A 19,781-nucleotide genomic window follows, 5' to 3' on the forward strand; every position below is an offset into this window, starting at 1 on the left:
CAGCCTGTTTGATTTTTTTAGTCCTTTCTATCGGGAAGATCTCAGAGCTGAAAATAAAACTGCTGACCCTATCTTCTGAACTAAGTTAGGATTTTAGAGATGTGGCCCAGCGGAAGTGTCAAGCAAGAGAAATGGCACAGTCAACTTTTCCTTAACAAATGCTGGTATAGTCTGCTTCTGCCCTAGCTTCCCAGGCAGAGGATGTTCAAATTCTGACTCATCCATGACGCATCCAAAAGCTCAGAGATCCTTGCAGATCTCCCCAGGTTCTGCTCCCCAGCAGTTTCAGGTCTCTTTCTTTTTTCTTTCTTTTTGTCTTTTTAGGGCTGCACCTGTGGCATATGGGGCCTCCCAGGTTAGGAGTCTAATTGGAGCTGTAGCCGCTGGCCTACACCACAGCCACAGCAATGCCACATCCGAGCCGCGTCCTCGACCCACCCCACAGCTCACGGCAATGCCAGATCCTTAACCCACTGAGCAAGGCTAGGGATTGAACCCATGTCCTCATGAATACTAGTTGGATTCTTTACTGCTGAGCCACAGCAGGAACTCCAGATACATGTTTTCTAATCTTTTATGTCCTTGAACTGAGTCCCTTCAGGACTGGTACTGAGGGTGGGGCCAAATGCTTCAGACTCACCTACAGGTGGCCCTCAGTCTGACAGCGGGGCTGCCACATAAGATGACACATGAACAAAAGATTCCCAGCAAAATATGCTTGCCAACCACTGACCCAAAAGATCCCTTGGTTCTTTGGGGCCTGAGCGCTGAGCTGGGTGGAGTGGTAGCTGTGGCCTCTGGCAAACGTGGAAGAGAGAGTTTCCCAACTCCTGCAGGAATGGAGCCCTTTCATTCAGCAGGGAGGGGCTCCTGAGCTGGAGGGGAGGATGGCAGAGTAGGCAGCCACACTTGAGCTGCCTTCAGGCACTGCCAAGAAAAGACACCTCTTTTTAACAAAGTTGATGTTGCCCCATCGGAATGATGGCAAGGCTTCCTGCCGCCCATTCATTGCCCCAAGCAGCTTCCTTCCTGCCGTCACTGACAGCCGTGAGCTCTGTGCATCAGCAGGACTCCAGGGCAGGTGCAGCTCACCTCTCTTCTCACCGTAAAGTGACACGGATAACGCAAGGCGCCCTGCCACCCCCTGGGATTACTCTGAGAGTCTGTTGAGACGTCAGCTGTCAAAGAGTTCCGGAAGCTCGACAGGCATGCAGATGTTAGGTGTTACACTCATCACCTGGAAAGTCCAGGAAGAGAAGAGGACTAAGAAGGCACTGGCAGTGTGGCAAGGGGTGGCTGAAGGGACATCTAATGCCTTTGCGTCTCTGTCTCACTTTCCCATTGTCCTGCCCTTCCTTCCACCAGCACTGGGTGTACCGAGCCCTTCTACTCTAATGCCAAGAATGCAGTTTGAATATATAGGTGAGGCCACCTACACCTGTCTCTGGCAACCCAGCACCTTCTGGTGATCACATCGTGCTCTGTCATTTCCCTGAGCTGGGGCGTTCCTCTCTCCCCAAGAGAGGGCTGGCTAAGGCAGGGCCAACAGAGTTGGAGTAGCTGTATTTTAGGGCTAGTATAAGGTTTGTGTTCTTTTAAAGCTCATTTTCCAATAACAAGAAAATGTCCCAAGCTTTTTGTGTATCACAGTGAATAGCTGAATAATTGAAGGTTGTTAATAAGACTATATCCCTGGCCTGGATTTGCCCATGCTTGGTCCTAATTGTGATCTTTTCCTTCCCAGGAACTGAAGCATCTCATCCTTGAAGCAGCTGATGGATTTCTGTTTGTAGTGGCGGCTGAGACGGGGAGAGTGATTTATGTGTCTGACTCTGTGACCCCCGTGCTGAACCAGCCCCAGTCGGAGTGGTTTGGAAGCACTCTCTATGAACAGGTGCATCCTGACGATGTGGAGAAGCTGAGAGAGCAGCTGTGCACCTCAGAAAACTCAATGACAGGTCAGTGTTGCTCTGTGAAGCTCCTTGACCCTAGAGAGAAATTTTGTAATTAAAACAGATAAGGAATCTGGATCATAAAAAATTGCCTAAATATGAGGGATGTATTTGACTAAGCTGGTGTAATAGCTTTATTTATCCTATAACATTTTAAAAATTCATTTTTAATGCATTTTTTCCCTATATTTACCTGCAATTAGGGGATATTGCCACTAGGAGGCATTGTTGACACATTAATCACAACCACGTGCTCTGTAATGAAGATGATGCTTCAAGTGTGTGATTATTTGTGAACCTGAACATAGGCATTTATTTCCCAGGCCTTACTTACCTGAAATGAAGTTTCTTATTGAAACATTTGAATACAGTCAGCTGTGCTCTAACACAAAATAAATGTTATAAAAACCCCTAGAATATACAGAGTCATGAAAAAAACCCACAGGGCTTACAGGGGGGAAATGGGCTGTGAACACAACACTCAAAAATTTGTCAGTGACAGATGAGAACACAACTGGGAATCTGATAAAAATGGGAGCACAGCTTTACACATTAAATGGTTAAGAAATTTATAAATATTTCCATAAATATGGCACTTGACTTTGAAACTGACTTGAAGTTTCCTTGTGGACGTGAGATTCAGAAGGGCTGGTACTTGCGTGTTATTGTGAAATGGTGCAGAGAAGTCATGCAAAATCAGGCAGAAATCAAAAACTGTCACACCAGGTAAGATGGATGTGGCTCGTAGCACACACAGTAAAGTGAGAGAGCTGGTGTGTGCCTGAGTGTGTGCATTTCGTGTGTCCCTGCATGCTTGGTTCAGCTGGGTGTGGTTTACCTGTGTTCACCTAATAGTTTTTTGTTTTTTGGGTTTTTGTTTTTTTGGTTTTGTTTTGTTTTGTTTTGTCTTTTAGGGCCGTACCCACAGCATTAGGGAGGTTCCCAGGCTAGGGGTCAAATCAGAGGTACAGCTGCCGGCCTACACCACAGCCACAGCAACTCAGGATCCAAGCCGGATCTGCAACCTACATCACAGCTCATAGGAACACCAGATCCTTAACCCACTGAGCCGAGGCCAGGGATCAAACCTGCATCCTCATGGATACTAGTCAGATTCGTTTCTGCTGAGCCACGACAGGAACTCCCTCATCCAGTATTTCTTTTTTTTGTTGTTGTTGTTGTTGCTATTTCTTGGGCTGCTCCCGTGGCACACGGAGGCTCCCAGGCTAGGGGTTGAATTGGAGCTGTAGCCACTGGCCTACGCCAGAGCCACAGCAACGTGGGATCCGAGCCGTGTCTGCAACCTACACCACAGCTCACGGCAACGCCGGATCGTCAACCCACTGAGCAAGGGCAGGGACCGAACCCGCAACCCCATGGTTCCTAGTCGGATTCGTTAACCACTGCGCCACGACGGGAACTCCTCATCCAGTATTTCTTACAGACCAAGTCAGGCATAAGGAAGCACAAAATTTGCATTCTGCTCCAATTGTCTCCAGTCTATCAGTGGCATTGGGACATTGGAGGGATGCAAAAGGGACAAGTACATCAGCCAGGAAGTGTGGGTGTGACAGCTGAAATCACCTTCCCTGCAAAGAGCTATCTTTTCGCAGACTTCAGGATTTGAACAGAGGATGTGGGTTTTTGAAACAAGTCAGGAGACCCGCTGGGCAGTTGGTCTGGCGAGTGATGGTCAAGGGCAGGTCAGGCTCTGGCTCCAGCCAAGGGTTTAGCTAGCCAGCTCACCAGGGCTGGGTGGACACTTCTGTCTGAGGGAAGCTTTCATGTGTCTGCAGCATTTAAAGGGGCAGCGGTAACCCCATTTGGACAGAAATGTCCTTGGAGTGGACATTGGATGGTGGCCCCGGCAGCCAGAGCTAGTGGAGTAGAGAAGTCCTCCAGGCTGCCAGAGAGCCCTTGGGACTAGCCAGGCCCCTGAGCCCTTGTGGCCAGGCTCCTTGTAGGAGGAACGCGGTGGGATGGAGAAGTGGGTCCTCCCCTGAGGGTGTGTGTGGGGGGGAGCGAGAGAGTGATGTCCCTCGGCCAGGACATATGACATAAAAGCTTACTGATCCAATGGGGGGAGCTCGGAACAGCCCGTGGCGGCAGGGCTTCCACTAGGACAAACCTCAGGGATTTGCTGCCCATAGGACTGGGTAGGAGCTGGGCTTCGTCACCAGCCAAAGTGTAGACATAATAAAAACTTGTAATAAAAAAATCTCAGGGGAGTTCCCGTCGTGACTCAGTAGTTAACGAACCCGATTAGTATCCATGAGGACGAGGGTTCGGTCCCTGGCTTGCTCCATGGATTAAGGATCCAGTGTTGCCATGAGCTGCAGTGTAGGTTGCAGATGCAGCTTGGATCCCGTGTTGCTGTGGCTGTGGTGTAGGCCGGTGGCTAGAGCTCCAGTTCGACCCCTAGCCTGGGAAAAAGACAAAAGACAAAAAACAAAACAAAATCCCTCAGAGATGATTGGATGCTTTCGATTATTGGACGACAGTGTCTCAACCCTTCTGTCCAGAGGCATGTTTGGTTTTATAGGCCCAGAGAGCGGTGACATGGCCCACTCAGTGGGGAGCCCAGGTGGGAGGGAGGGCATGGGGGCGGGGCGGGGGGTTGGCGAGGCACGATGTGCTGGGTCGGGGTGGTTGAACTAGGGCAGCCTGGTCCACTTGGCCCAGTGGCGCTCCCCTTCTCTGAGCCTCTCTGTCAGCAGTGAGTCCGGCCCATCCAGGGGTCCTGCAGGGTGGCCCGTAGGGAGCGTGTGGGGCACCGCGTGAGCACAGAAGGTGGGAACGCACCTAACAGCAGTGGGGCTGGCACCTGCCCATGCTGACCTGGGGATCCCAGAAAAGCGATGCTTGCACAGAGTAACCGGGCTGGTGGTGATGATGGCGTTTTTCTTTGTGGAATTAAAGTTTTCTCCAAGCTGGAGAGGCAGTGACAAAGAGCGGGTCAGAAGACACATAAAATCTCCTTAGAATGGACCCAGGCATCATGCATCATGCAACGGCGTGGGCCAGGGCAATGATTTGATTTGTCTGTGGGTAAAAACTGGGATGTATTGACGTGAGGAGGGAATAGGTGGAGCCCTCAACCGGCAGCCACGTCAAGGCAACAGCAGCGCCGTCGGTAGAGAAGCTACCAGAAGGGCATTGGGAGCCCCGTTGTGGTTTTCGCTTTGCAATCATGGCAAGTTCCTTTCTTGGCTGACCCTCATTCTCCTTATCTCAGCCAAGGGAATTTCCTAAGACCCTTCTAGCTCAGATGCTAGCCTTGCCCAGGGCCCCAGTGTAGAATTTAATCCATTGATTTGAGAAATGCTTGGGAGGCGGGAGGAGAGGCACAAAAAGCTGGCATCAGGCCCCTACTGGGTCTGCTTCCTGTGAAGCCTCCTTGTGGGCTGGCACTGCCTGGGGGACAGGGAGGCAGCCTTGGCCCTGGAAACAAGAGCGGTGCCGAAAGCACGTTCATTCTTCAGGACTCAGTGGCTATACTTTGAGACAGTGTCTTCACTCACAAGAAGAACCCAGCTCTTTTCAAGGACTTATTTTGGTGGGAGGGGAAAAGAGATCTGTCATCTCAAGCTGATGGACTCTGGATATAAACCTGCAAGATCTCCCCACAAGCAATGCCTGGGAAGGACTAGATTTTCCTCCATAGAGGTGAGGGGCACTCAGCAGATTTCAGAGGATCCTAAGGTTAGAGGACGCAGGGCCCGCCAGAGACCTCCGTGTTTGTAGGATAGAGCAGTTGTGGAACCAGCCTGGTTCAGGCAGTGGAAAACCCACCTCGGAAGTTCCCATGGTGGCTCAGTGGTAACAAAGCCGACTAGGACCCACAAGGTTGCAGGCTCAATCCCTGGCCTCACTCAGTGGGTTAAGGAGTTGGCATTGCTGTGAGCTGTGGTGTAGGTTGCAGACTCAGTTCGGATCCTGTGTTGCTGTGGCTGTGGTGTAGGCTGGCAGCTGCAGCTCTGATTCGACCCCTAGCCCGGGAACTTCCATATGCCGCAGGTGCGGCCCTGAAAGGTGAAGAAGGAAAATTAATTGTAAGTGAAGGGAAGTTCAAAGTGAGCAAAGTAGGAAATTCATTGGCTCATGTAATTGAAAGGAGTTTTGCTGGCTTCAGGCTCAGAAAGTTCCCCGGTCAAACACTGAACAAAAGTACAGTCAATCCTCGTTATTCGCAGATTCAGTGTTTGTGAATTTTCCTACTAGCAAAATTTCCTTTTCACCCCCAGATCAATATCTACAGTCTTCGAGGTCATTTGCAGATGTGCACAGAGTGGTCAGAGATGTGAGTTGCTTGATACACACAGACCTGCTGAGGTCACCCAGGATGACGTGGTGCCTTCTGGTTGCAGCCTTCAGAACGGGGACCACGTGTTCTTCTTGCAGTATATTTTGTGCCGTGTTGTTCAGTCTCTTCGTGCTTTTTGCGGGTGGTTCTGCTGTTTAAAATGACCCCCTAGAGCAGTGCGGAAGTGCTCTTCAGTGCCAGGCTGTGATGTGACCTACGGAGAGACGATGTGTGTTGGACAGACTTCACTCAGGCGTGACTCATGGTGCTGCTGGCTGTGAGTTCAGTGTTAGTGGATAAATACGTGTTCAATAAGGTGTCTTTAAACAGAAACACACAGCAGCATGATCATGGGTCCATTGGTTGATCGGAACGTTGTGACTAGTGGCTGACGGAGCCTAACCCTGATTTTCCTGTGGGGGCAGTGGGTTCAGCGTGTGCTAATTCAGTAGAAAAGAATTACTGTGAATAATGAGAATCAACTGTGTGTGTTTCTCCATCTCCCACCTTTGTTTTCATTTTAAAGCTTTATCGAGGTATCACTGATACACCAAAAATTTGCCCATATTTAATGTATGCAATTTGATGAGTTTGTTTTCCTTTCCTCTCTTTCTTTCTTCCTCTGTTCCTCTCTCTCCTTATCTCTCCTTTCTTTTCTGTAAGAACACTGAACATGACATCTATTCTTAACCTGTTTTAAGGGCACCTCCCTGTATGGTTAACTATAGGTGCAGTGTTATAAGCAGGATCCCTAGAACTTCTCTTGGGTAACTGCAACTCTGTACCCGTAACGCACCAACTCCCCACTATCCCCTCCTCCCCGCAGCCCCTGGCAATCACCGTTCTCCTCTCTCTTTCTGAGTTTGACTACTTTATTTATTTATTTACAGCAGACGAGGCTGTATTATTTGACTAGATTGAGACATACTGGGGATCTCAAGATCTAGTTTGGAATCACCAGGGTTTTTTTTTTGTTTTTGTTTTTGTTTTCATAATTTAAGATCACTGTATTTCCTTACAAGAGGAACGTTTTAACAAATTTTACAGGTGTCAATCAACCCTTGTTCAAATCGGTCACACATCAAATCTAACATTATGGGAGTTTTACTTATTTGGAAGTGAACTTTTAACTATCAGTACAAATGCCAAGATAACTACACAAAACATCCACAGGAACTTTTTTCATGTTTTTTGAATTGTTCACAAACATTTCCTACATAATCCAACATACAACAGAGAAATGGTACATCTTTTTCTTTCAATTTGCATACAATGGAAAAACAAGAATATATATATATATTTTACAAAGTTTAACTAATAGACACTACCAAGCTGACAGTTTAAGTCTATAGGTGAGAAATTATCTAATAAAAAATAATCAGAATTTATTTAGCATCAGTCACTTCCATAACCAAATATTCTGACTAATAAAACTTGCTGCCATTAGGCTTCTGGTATATATACTTATACCACTACTCCATCTGCTGTATTGCTCCCCACTTTGGTTCTTCTTCATAATCACTAACAAAATTGTTGCAAAGTAGGGGCATGGAATCACCAGGGTTTTTACAAATACAGGTGCTTAGGCTTGAGCACGATAGTTCAGGAAATGGGGCGGGGGCCCAGGAGAATTTTTAAAACCCCCAATAAAAAATCTGATGTGCAGTGAGATTGATAACCACTGTTTTATGGAGGGTTCCCAGGCTAGAGATTGAATTGGATCTGTAGCCGCCGGCCTCCGTCACAGTCACAGCCACAGCCACACGGGATCCGAGCCGTGTCTGTGACCTACACCACAGCTCACTGCACTGCCGGATCCTTAACCTACTGAGCGAGGCCAGGGATTGAACCTGCCTCCTCATGGATACTAGTCAGATTCATTTCCGCTGAGTCACGACGGGAACTCCCCAGAGTTTGACTACTTTAGATTCCTCAGATAAGTGAGATCATGCAGTATTTGTCCTTCTGTGACTGCCTAATTTCACATAGCATGCTGTCATCTAGGTTCATCCATATTGTCACAAATGATAAAACGAACTTCATTTTAAGACTGGATAATATTCCATTGTGTAAATGGAGTATATTTATATATATACACACACATATGTATATGTATCACATTTTCTTTATCCATTCATCTGTCCGTGGGCATTTGAAATGTTTTTGTATCTTGGTGATTGTCAACAACGCTGCAGTGAAAATCGCAGGGCAGGGCAGGAGTTCCCATTGCAGCTCAGCAGTTAACGAACCCAACTAGCATCCATGAGGACTCAGGTTTGATCCCTGGCCTCGCTCATTGGGTTAAGAACCTGGTGTTGCTGTGAGCTGTGGTGTAGGTCACAGACGTGGCTTGGATCTTGTGTTGCTGTGGTTGTGGTATAGACGGGCAGCTGTAGCTCCAATTGGACCCCTAGCCTGGGAACCTCCATATATCACTGGTGTGGCCCTAAAAAAAAAGACAAAAAGAAAAAAGAAAAAGAAAAGAAAATGACAGTGCAGATATCTCTGTGAGATCCTGCTGACTACTCTTTAGGATATACGCAATGGCTAGGAGTGGGATACTCCTGGGCAGGATTGATTCTCACACAGGCTCTCCTCATGGGCAACAGAAGTGTTTTAGCATCTCTGGGTTGCTTTGCTACTAGCTTGGCCACAGTAACAGAAACAAAGTGTCTTCCCAGCACTCCCAGCAAATGTCCCAGGACTGGCTCTCTTGCCTCAGCTTGGGCCACCTGCCCTGCTCAGTTCTAGTGGCTAGGGCATCTGAGCCAGCGTTCTCCACCCAAGACACTTAGACTCAAGATCTGGGGAGACAGGCAAACCGCAAGTTTGCTCTGGCTGGGAGAGCCAGCCCCGGGGGTGTTTGGGGTGATCCTTATGGGGAAGGATAGGTGCTCTCCCAGGAAGTGGGGAGCATGTTCTCCTCTTACTGGGAGTTCTACGGGCATCTGGGTTACAGGATTCTGAGCGGAAGATGGAGCCGAGATCAGGTACAAAGGAGGGTAGCCATCAGGTAAAATTTGGTGGAAGGAGGGGCTGCAGAAATCATTACTGTGGATCTCTGAGTGACCTGAGCCCCAGCTCACTAAGTAGAAGGAGAGAAAACCAGGAGAGGGTCAGGGCTTTTAGAGGGTACCAGAGTCTCTGACTGTGTGCCCAAGGGGTGGGGTTCAGAGGCAGCACAGCAGCCACCTGGGGCAGTGCAGAGGGAACGAGTCCCCTGTCTTCTGTGGCCTGTCCTAAGATCCATCCCGTGGTTGCCGAACTCTGGAAAGCCTTGATCCTGACGATTGCTGACGCCTTGCCGGTGACCTTGAGCACCGTACTGCGTAGAAAGTGCCCAGTGTCCCTGGCTAGGAAGCGGACGTGGACGCGGATAACCCACGACAAGGTTCACTTGACCCATTTCTCCCCTTTGCTTTTCTGCAAGCTCTGTTTCTGCTGGACTCCCTTCTTTCAGAGGCTTGGATCAGTCTGTTGGTTCGGTGTAGGGAAGAACTTTGCGAGAGTCAGAACTTTCCAGGGAGTTCCCGTGAGGCTCAGCGGGTTAAGGGTCTGGCATTCTCACTGCAGTGGCTTGGGTTGCTTCAGTGGCAAGAGTTCAGTCCCTGGCCTGGGAACTTCCACATGCTGCAGGTGAGGTGACAAAAAAGAAAAGAAAAGAAGAAAGAGTCAGAATAGTCCAAAAGCACAGAGTGTAAGCGAAAACTACATTCATCTTTCTTCCTCCTTTCCATCCATTTTTCCTTCCTTCCTTCCTTTTTTTCTTTCTTTCCCTTCCTGCTTCCCTCCCTCCCTCTCTTTATTCTATCACTACTTTTAAAAAATTATTTATTCATCCCAACAAATACCTGTTTTGCAAGGTCATCCAGGATGCAGCCTCTCCTTTCCTGGTCAGACAGGAGTTTCCAGCTGTTGTTGAATGAATGGATCCCCCATTTGCTAACTGTTCCAGACCAGATTCTTTGTGATCACTTGAGGACAGCTCCGGCCAGGATGGCCCCTGTGGACTTTGGCCGGAAAGCCCTTGTGCATGATTCTCATATTCCAATCAGCTGTGATTAAACCTCCCTATCTTCCCAAGTCCAGAGATGCCTTCAGCCTTGGATCACAGGATTTGGCCGGGCCGTGGTCTGGGCACAGACAGCAGCTCACCAGAGAGCTGTGCTCAGCTGGCTCTACTCACTGACCTGTCATCACGCAGCTTAAAGATGGTGTGAGAGCTTAAAGATGGTGCATTCGCTTTGCAGTCTCCATGCTCGTCCCCAGAGGGGACGCCTGCGTGATGCTGGGCCCACTTTGCCTTTGTTGTCTCATCCCACTCTAAGAGTGAGATGTTAACAACTCTAAAAAATGCCCTTACTTTTTTTTTTTTTAAGGACCACACTGGCGGCATGTGGAGGTTCCCAGGCTAGGGGTTGAATTGGAGCTGCAGCCGCCAGCCTATGCCACAGCCACAGCAACGCCAGATCCAAGCCACATCTGTGACCTACACCGCAGCTCACGGCAATGCCAGCTCCTTAACCCACTGAGTGAGGCCGGGGATCAAACCCACAACCTCATGGTTCCTAGTCGGATTCATTTCTGCTGTGCCATGACGGAAATGCCAACGCCCTTACATTTTTATAGCACTTTTTTACCACTTTAGTGGATATGAACCTGGGCTGCACATTAGAATCAGTCATGTGGGGAGATGTGGCAAATACACCTGCCAAGGATTCGGGGAGGGTATTGGGTACCGGTACTCTGTGAAAGCTTCCAGGGTGACTCTGATGCACAGGTGATGTTGGGAACCTTCACTCCTCTGGGCTGCATTACAGTTCTGTGTGTGTGTGTGTGTGTGTGTGTGTGTGTGTGTGTGTGTTGGGGGGGGTGATCCCATTTCACAGGTGAAAAGCGAGAAGCTTGGTGCCACTGAGAGGGTCCCAGGGCCATGCAGCTAAGGCCCAGTAGCTGCCATACGTGGAGCTCGTCCTCAGTGAAATCCTTCATGCCTGACCTTGGTTCCATCTTCAGCTTAGAATAGTGTAACCCAGATGCCCCCAGCACTCCTGGTAAGAGGAGAACATGCTCCCCATTCTATGGGAGAGCACCCACAAGGATCACCCCAAACACCCCCGGGACTGGCTCTCCCCACCAGATCGAACTTGCGGTTTGTCTGCCCCGCGTCCGTTGCCTTATGTCTCCTTTGGGGGCATCTGAATCCTGAGAAGCCTCGAAAGCCTTGGCGTGGCCCGATGTAGCAAGTGCAGTCAGAGTGGCCCCTCCCTGGGCTTTGGGGGCCCTGACTCACGGCGGGTGAATGAAGTGCTGTCAGTGGAGTTCAGGGGCACGTGTCTGGTAAATGGTGTCAAAGCCTCAAGACTGAAGTCAGATGCCCCAGGGGTCTCCGGGGCTGCAGTGGTTCTCAAAGTGTGATCCCTGGTCCAGCTGTATGAGCATCACTTGGGAACTTGTTAGAGATGCAGATCCTTGGCTGAACCCTGAGCCTGCTGCATCAGAAGCTGTGGGGGCCCGGTAATCTGTATTTTTCCCCACCTTCCACATCATTCTGATGCCCTCGGAAGTTAACGAATCACTGGTTTCAGGAAATCATCCTGGAACTTGATATCAGGTTGCCTGGATTGAGCCCACCTCTATTTTGACCTCGTCAGGCTCTTTTATATCTCGAGTTTAATTTCCCCTCCTAGAAAGATGGGGAATACATGGTTTTATGAAATGTCTTCTTAACTATGAAGCTCAAGACACATGTTTACTTGGAGGGTAAACCCTGATCAGACCTAGCGACTGTGCTTTTGTGCTTTGTGACCTGGCAGCACCTGCATCTCCTGGGAGCTTCTTTGAAAGGCAGAGTCACAGATCTCACCCTAGGCCTCCTGACTCAGCATCTACATTTTCATGAGCTCCCCCCAGGGGAAGGGGGGGGTGGTAGATTGAGAAGCCTTGCACTGAAGACTTTAGCAAGTTGTGGCTGGGGGCTTGTAGCAGCTGGCATCCAGGATATCTTCCAGTGGCTGGGACTGAAGTGGTGGGATTGGCCCCCGAGACTTCTGCTGCCAGGCTGGTATTTGCCCAGCTCTTGGTCCAAGGCCAGGCCTTTGGAGAGAGATATCAGAAGTTTGCTGCCCTCTTCTTGCTGCCTGGGGCACAGGCTGGCCAGGCCAGGAGGGTGGGGGGGGTGGCCTGCAGTCACAGAACAGCCTGCAGCCCTGGGACCTGGCTCTGTGGTCCACACACCAGAGAGTCTCCACCAGGTTTGCGGGTTGGCAGTTGGCATCCTCCGCTGCAGAACAGAAGGAGAGCAGGGACCTGAGAGGGGGCCCACACGGTGCCCCGTGAGGACCAGACTAGAGCAGAAGTGAACCCAGTTATGCTTGACGCCACAGAAGACAGCAGGCATGCCATGGGTGTGCCTGGGAACAGAAGTGACGGTTGTCAGAATTCAGCCTCAGCCCACCAACGGCAGCTGACCTCCTTCGTAACCCTTTGCAGAGAAGGGCTAGGCAAGAGTTGTGTCGAGCTCAGCCTGCAGTTGGCTGCTTCAGCAAAGAGTATCAGGCCTATAATTGGTGCCACAAGGGTCCCAGGAACTATGAAGTCCACCCCTGCAGTATCAGTTCTGGAAAAAACAAGGTCTGTTTCCAAATATCAGTCACGAAGGTAACTTCATGAAAACCATACTTGCAAACATATAGCTTATTTTCTTTGGAATGCCCCAACTTCGTCTTTGGACCAATGCCAGACTCTGAAATCCTAAACACATTCAGCCGTTCATTTCATGCCATATTAGGTAACGTAGATAAATGTGGCAAAAGGAAAAAAACAATCCTGATGTTATCCGCATCAACTATTAACACTATTATTGGGTTTCTGTTGTTGGAAATTGAAATTAAGTGTTTTGGTGGCAAGAAAAGCATGTTTATTTGAGTTAGGCTCCTTAGAAATTGCCCAATTGTGTCATCAACATTTAGGCCACTGGAAAGAAGCCCTTAGAGGTGGGTTGCTAGAAGTGTTTGGTAAAGGCACATGAGAGTGAAATCTGAGAGTCACGGGCTGGTTATTTTCATGTCTTCACCGTGACTTTCCCACTAGAAACCGCAGCCTACTTAGGTCTCATCCCAGATGGTTCTTTGGCGCCAGTTCAGTTCTTTCTCATTGTTAAATATTTATACAACCTGCCTTGTTTTGCTTCACTACATGCATAGCATGCTGATGCTGCTGGACTGTTTGTGTTTTTCTCTCGTACTTTGTGGTGAAAGATATTTCATGAATCCGGACAGATATCCAGCTCAGGCTGCTGGGTTCATTATCACTCTGGTGTCACAGCAGATAAAGGAGTTGGAGCAGTATTTTCACACACATTGCAGATTCTGGCTGCAGGGCTGGCTTCCTTGCACGCAGAGAGAGCTCACACTGACCTGTGTGTGTGTGTGTGTGTGTGTGTGTGTGTGTGTGTGTACTAACCAGGGCAGCTGAGGGCTGAGGGTGGGCTGGGCAGAGTGCTGAGCGGAGGCCACTGCGGGTAGTGGAAGGATCCCTGCTCTTGGAGTCAGGCAGACTTGGTGCCAGCACGGGTCATGGCTCTTTACTTTGGGTGGGTGACTTCACCTCCCTGGGCTCAGTTTCCCAGCCTATAAATGCAGACAATAATCAGTCCCCTCCAGGACCGCGTGGAAGCATGCAGAACATGACACGTGGGATAGTATTAATAGTGGTGTTTTGGGAACTGGAGAGATTTCACTCAGTTTTAAATCACTGGACATTATATCTAAACACTGATACAGATCCGTGGTTTTCCCAGCTATCCATCTTGCTGGGCTTTTCCCCCTTCTTAGCCCTCTAAAACGTGGCTTAGGATATTGGCACTGCTGACGAGGGAAGTTGGGGAGACGTTGGCCTTTCTGAGTTGTGCCCAGTTATCAAAGGATGGCGTCCCCTCTTCCACCCTGTGCTCCATGACATCCATCGCACATTCAGAAGGAGGAGGGGGGGTAAAGATGCGCTTACTCTCTTTCTCTCTTTGTTCTGTTCATTCCTTCATTTGTCTAGCACGTATTGATGGAGTACTAACTCACTTTGAGCAAGATGCTGTGCTGTGTGTTGGGGATAGAGTGAGGGACAAAATCCATGCGGTCTGGATGACATCCGTAACACACCACGACAAGTGTTAAGGAAGAAAAGTCCTTGCGGGGCAATGAAAACAAGTAACATAGGATCCAGCTTGTCCTGGGCAGGTTGGAGAGGGCTCTTGTGGGTGAATGATGCTTAGTGAGACCCCGGAAGGGAGTTAAAGGTTGCCTGGTGAAGAGATGGCAGAGGATGAGGAAAGTGGATGCGTATTCCCAGAGCACTAAGTACCCTCTGCAGGCTTTTAACCAGAGGGGTCCCTGGATGTGAGAAGCGCACTCTGTCTCCGGAGTGGGGAGCACATTGCTGCGGGGTCAGACTGGGTGGGGGGAGTCAGGATAGGGAGGGGGCTGGAATTAGCCAGAGGTAGCGATGCAGGCAGGGAGTGGGATGGTGTACTGGTTTCCTCCAGCTGCAGTCACAAATTAGCACAAACCGGACAGCTTAAAACAGCAGGAATTTGCTGTCACAGTTCTGGGGGGTCAGAAGTCAGGAACGAAGATGTCAGCAGGGTTGATTGCTTCTATGGGTTCTGGAGAGGCTCCGTTCCAGGCCTCTCTTCGAGCTTCTGGTGGTGGCCAGCAGTCCCTGATGTTGCTCAGCTTCTTGACACAGTGCTTCCAGCTCTGCCTCTGTCATCACTCGGCGTGGGTCTCTGTCTCTACATTTCCCGCTTCTAATAAGGATGCCAGTTGTGTTGGGTAGGGGGCTTCCCTAGCCCAGTACGAGCTCATTTCAACCTGCTTATATCTACAAAGACCCTATTTCCAAAGAAGCTCACATTCATGAGTTCTAGGTGGACATGCCTTTGGGGACACACCCCTCAAACCCGTGCAGGTGGTGATAGGGGACATGGAAGGGAGTGGGAAATTCAAGAGATTCATAGGCAGCAAAACTAACAGGGGCAGTTGGTCCATTCACTCGAGTTCTAGTTCTTTCTCTACCCAAATCACGATTAAAAAGCTGATTATCCAAGGCCTTTGGTGACCTTGTGTTGCTGCCCTGTATTGTTATTAACAAATTTCTCCCACTGAAAGTGAGTTCGGCTGGAAAGCGCGGGAGGCACCCCCTCAGTGGCCCCCGACTTGTCGTGCTGAATCGAGTCACAAAACATATTCCTTCCTTTCCTGCATTTGCATCCCCGGTGGACCCCTCTGGACCCATGAGCCTCCTTTCATGATCCGCCATCCTCAGTGTTCACTGCTGGGAAGTAAAGAGACTCCATGTTGTTTCGTTTGCATCCTTGTGACTCGTCCTATACCAGGAGTCGACAATGTCACAACCCCAGCACTGGGTCTTGCAGCCCTGCGGGTAGGGTGGATTTGACTTGCCCCTCCCCAGCCTTTGCCCCTTCAGGTCTGAGCATCTGGAGAGGCTGAGCTGTGCTCTCTCAGTGCCTCTGCTTCACCCTCCTCCCCCTCCCCTTCATCTCCTTCCAGCTGGACCTGCCGATGCTCACCCCTCATCCACGGGAAGTGGGCTCAGGCCTGCCTGAAGGGGGGGATACAGGGCGCCCCTTCTCCTCTTCCTCTCCATGCATCTCAGGGCCAGAGGGGCCTGGAATTTGGTGTCCCCCCCAACCCCGCCCCAACACGGACGGCAGTCTCCTTCCTCAGGAGTGCCCCAGAGGTTTTCCCTGCGTCTCACGCTGGCTCCGGCTCCTGGCCTGGGCTCCCATCTCTCTCCGCCTGCCCTCGTTCTGACTTGACTCACTGTCTGATATCTGAGTCCTGCCCACCCCTCGTCCCTCAATACCCGCCCCCTCTCCCCCCACGCCTTGGGCCAGACTTACCACTTGGTACTTTCTTTCTGTGGGGACAGAAGCAGAGTTGGACCCTGAAGCTGGGCAGGGCATCCATCCCCTCATGGGACCCAAGTTCTTTTCTCTTCTTGTCCTTGCCTTCCACGTCTGAGGACCCATCATGCATTGTGCAGAGTGGCAGCTTATTAGGGAAAGGGTCTAAAAGTGACATGTGCCCGGCTTTGTAAATCTTGAAGAGACCTTCCCAGCAGTGGTGCCGAATGCCTGGGCTTTCCATTCGTTATGGACCTCACTTTTCAAGAGAAGTTACAGGTGCACAGGCCTCCTGCACGGGGGCTTCCGGAGGAGGGAGGTAGCCAGGGATGCAGGTGAAACAGCCGCCACCGTGTCCAGTGTATTTATATACAGCCGAGTGGTTCCGTCCTTTTGGTGTTAGAGAACCAGCTGCCTCCCTCATTGGGTAAGTCAAGGGAGCCCTCAGCCCCGTGCCCTCGCTCAATCAGGAAGCCAAGTTTGAGAAGAAGCGGGTGTGTGGTTGCAATGTCCAGGGGGAGAAGTGAAAGCAGTGAGTCTGTCCTGATAAAGGGAGAGCAGGAGGTTAAAGTTCTCCTGAATGGGTCGGCATACACGTTTTCCATCCCGTTATAATGGTATGTGAATTAGACTGGAGAATTCTAAAACTTTTTTCATTTTTTATAGTTATAGTTGATTTACAGTGTTGTGCCAATTTCTGCTGTAGAGCAAGGTGACTGTCATACATATATATGTGTATACACACACGCACATATATATATACATTCTTTTGTTTCATATTATTTTCTTTTTAAAAATTAATTTTATTTTTTATGTTTTTTTTTTTTCTTTTTCTTTTTAGGGCCACACCTGTGGCATTTGGAAGTTCCCAGGGTAGGGGTTAGATTGGAGCTGCAGCTACTGGCCTATAGCACAGCTGCACCAGATCTGAGCCACATCTGCAACCTACACTGCAGCTTTCAGCAACACTGGATCCTTAACCCACTGAGCAAGGTCAGGGATCAAACCTGCATCTAATGGATACTACTCAGGTTCTTAACCCACTGAGCCACAGTGGGAGCTCCTTTATGTATTTTTTTTTATTAAAGTATAGTTGATTTACAGTGTTGTGCTAATTTCTGTTGAACAACATAGTGACCCAGTTATGCATATATATACATTCTTTGTTTCAAACTATTGTCCGTCATGTTATATCCCGAGATTGGGTATAGTTCCCTGTGCTATACAGTAGGACCTCATTGCTTAACCACTATAAATGGAATCATTCGGATCTGCCAACCCCAAAATCCCAGTCCATCCCACTCACTCCCCAACTCCTTGGCAAACACAAGTCTCCATGTTTGCGAGTCTGTTTCTCCATGTCTGTGAATCTGTTTCTGTTCTGTAGATAGGTTCATTTGTGCCGTATTTTAGATTCCACATATAACTGATATCATATAGTATTTGTCTTTCTCTGTGTGACTTACTTCACTTAGTATGAGAATCTCTAGTTCCATCCATATTGCTGCAAATGCCATTATTTTTTAGGGCTGTGTACTATTCTGTTGTATATATGTACCACATATTCTGAATCCATTCCTCTGCTGGTGGACATTTAGGTTGTTTTCATGTTTTGGCTATTGCAGTAAACATAGGGGTGTATGTATCTTTTTGAATGAATGTTTTGTCCAGATATATGCCCAGGACTGAGGTTGCTGAATCACGTGGTGGTTCTATATTTAGTTTTCTGAGGAACCTCCAGACTGTATTCCATAGTGGTTGTATTAATTTACATTCCTGAACAAATTATTTTAAAATTTGTATAGAAACACAAAAGACCCTGAATAGCCAAAGCAATCCTGAGAAGGAAAAATGGAGCTGGAGGAATCAGGATCCCTGACTTCAGACTATACTACAAAGCTATAGTAATCAAAACAATATGGTAATGGCACACAAAAAGAACTATAGATCACTGGAACAGGATAGAAAGCCCAAAATTAAACCCAAGCAGCTATGGTCAACTAAGCTGTGACAAAGGAGGCGAAAACATACAGTGAGGAAAGGTGGTCTCTTCTTCAATAAGTGGTGCTGGGAAAAAATGGACAGCTACATGTGAAAGAATGAGATTAGAACATTCTCCAACACCATACACAAAAATAAACTCAAAATATATTAAAGACCTAACTAAACCTAAGGCCAGAAACTATAAAACTCCTAGAGGAAAACATAAGCAGAATGCCCTTTGACATAAATTGCAATAGCATCTTGTTTGATCTACCTCCTAGAATAATGACAATAAAAACGAAAACCAATGGAACCTAATTAAACTCAAAAGCTTTTGCCCAGCAAAGGAAAGCATAAGAAAAAAAGAAAGGACAACCCACAGGGTGGGAGAAAATCTTTGTAAACAATATAGACAACAGGGGTTTAATCTCCAAAATGTATAAACAACTCGTACAACTCACCAACAAAAAAACGACCCAATCAAAAAAAGGGCAGAAGACATAAATAGACATTTCTCCAAAGAAGACATATGGGTGACTAATAGGCACACAAAAAGGACACTCAGCATCACTAATTGTTAGAGAAAGGCACATCAGAGCTACAATGAGGTAACACCTCACACCGTTCAGAATGGCCATCATTAATAAGTCTACAGATAACAAATGCTGGAGAGGGTGTGGAGAAAAGGGAACCGTTCCAAATTGTTTAATATTATTTCCATCATGGCTTATCCTAAGAGATTGTATATAGTTCCCTGTGCTGTGCTGCAGTAGGACCTCATTGACTATCCATTCTAAATGTAATAATTTGCATCCGTCAACTCCAAACTCTCAGTCCATCCCACTCCCTCCCCCCTCCCGCTTGGCAACCACGAGTCTGTTGAGAACTCTAAATCTCGCTTCAGATTCATGCAGAGATGTAACCATATAAAAGAACCACTGGAGTGTTTCTCTGTGATGTGAAAATCACCTCTTAAAGATCTGTTCTCTGCCAGGGTGATTTTTGTATCCTGGCTTTTCTTAAGGTGAGGAATATCCAAGTGGTACTTGAAACACGGCATGGACGTAGGTTTTTTAAACACCCAGCCCCTAAAGCAGTGACTATCAATCTCATTGCACATCACATTTTTTATTGGGGGTTTTAAAAATTCTCCTGGGCTCCCACCCCATTTCCTGAACTATGTTGTGCTCAAGGCTAAGCACCTGTATTTGTAAAAATCCTGGTGATTCCAAACTAGACCTTGAGATCCCCGTATGTCTCAATCTAGTCAAATAATACAGCCTCATCTGCTTTACAGTAGGAGAGAAATTTGCACAAGATCAAAATAACCAAGAGACAGAATGTTAAAAATGTAATCAGTTAGTAACACCATTGAAAAATGAGCAGCGTCAGCATTTTAGAACCTCTTTGCAAGAGTCTTGATTTCTTAAGGAAGCATCTTCTGTCCTAATATTGATGTTCGAGAAGTAAATAGACATAGACCACTTTTTTTTCTCCGTCTATAATAGGAAACTGTAACAAAAAATAACCTAGAAGTATATAGTAGCATTGTTTTCAGGAAGATAAGATGATTTGGAATTACTTTGGGACTTTTGAAAAGACACACGGAGTCATTGCTTCC

At 48.2% G+C, this 19,781-nt stretch overlaps 1 protein-coding gene across 50 annotated transcripts in view; it reads left to right on the top strand.

Moving 5' to 3' along the window:
- The window catches only part of ARNT2 (aryl hydrocarbon receptor nuclear translocator 2), a 190,505-nt gene that overhangs the window by 66,464 nt on the left and 104,260 nt on the right, over window positions 1-19,781 (top strand). For all 50 annotated transcript variants that reach the window (XR_014810359.1, XR_014810360.1, XR_014810356.1 and 47 more), the window contains one exon: window positions 1,745-1,958. Coding sequence is in view for 35 of the 50 variants with exons in the window: in XM_084968400.1 (XP_084824526.1) it covers window positions 1,745-1,958 (214 nt within the window). In the remaining 15 variants the exon portion in view is untranslated. The remainder of the gene's footprint in view (window positions 1-1,744; window positions 1,959-19,781) is intronic.

The sequence above is a fragment of the Sus scrofa genome, chromosome 7 (assembly GCF_054392235.1).
Source record: "Sus scrofa isolate SSC_HxYL_T2T_F1_AM1 chromosome 7, Sscrofa_HxYL_maternal_Yorkshire_Landrace_v2.0, whole genome shotgun sequence".
NCBI classification, from domain to species: Eukaryota; Metazoa; Chordata; class Mammalia; order Artiodactyla; family Suidae; genus Sus; species Sus scrofa.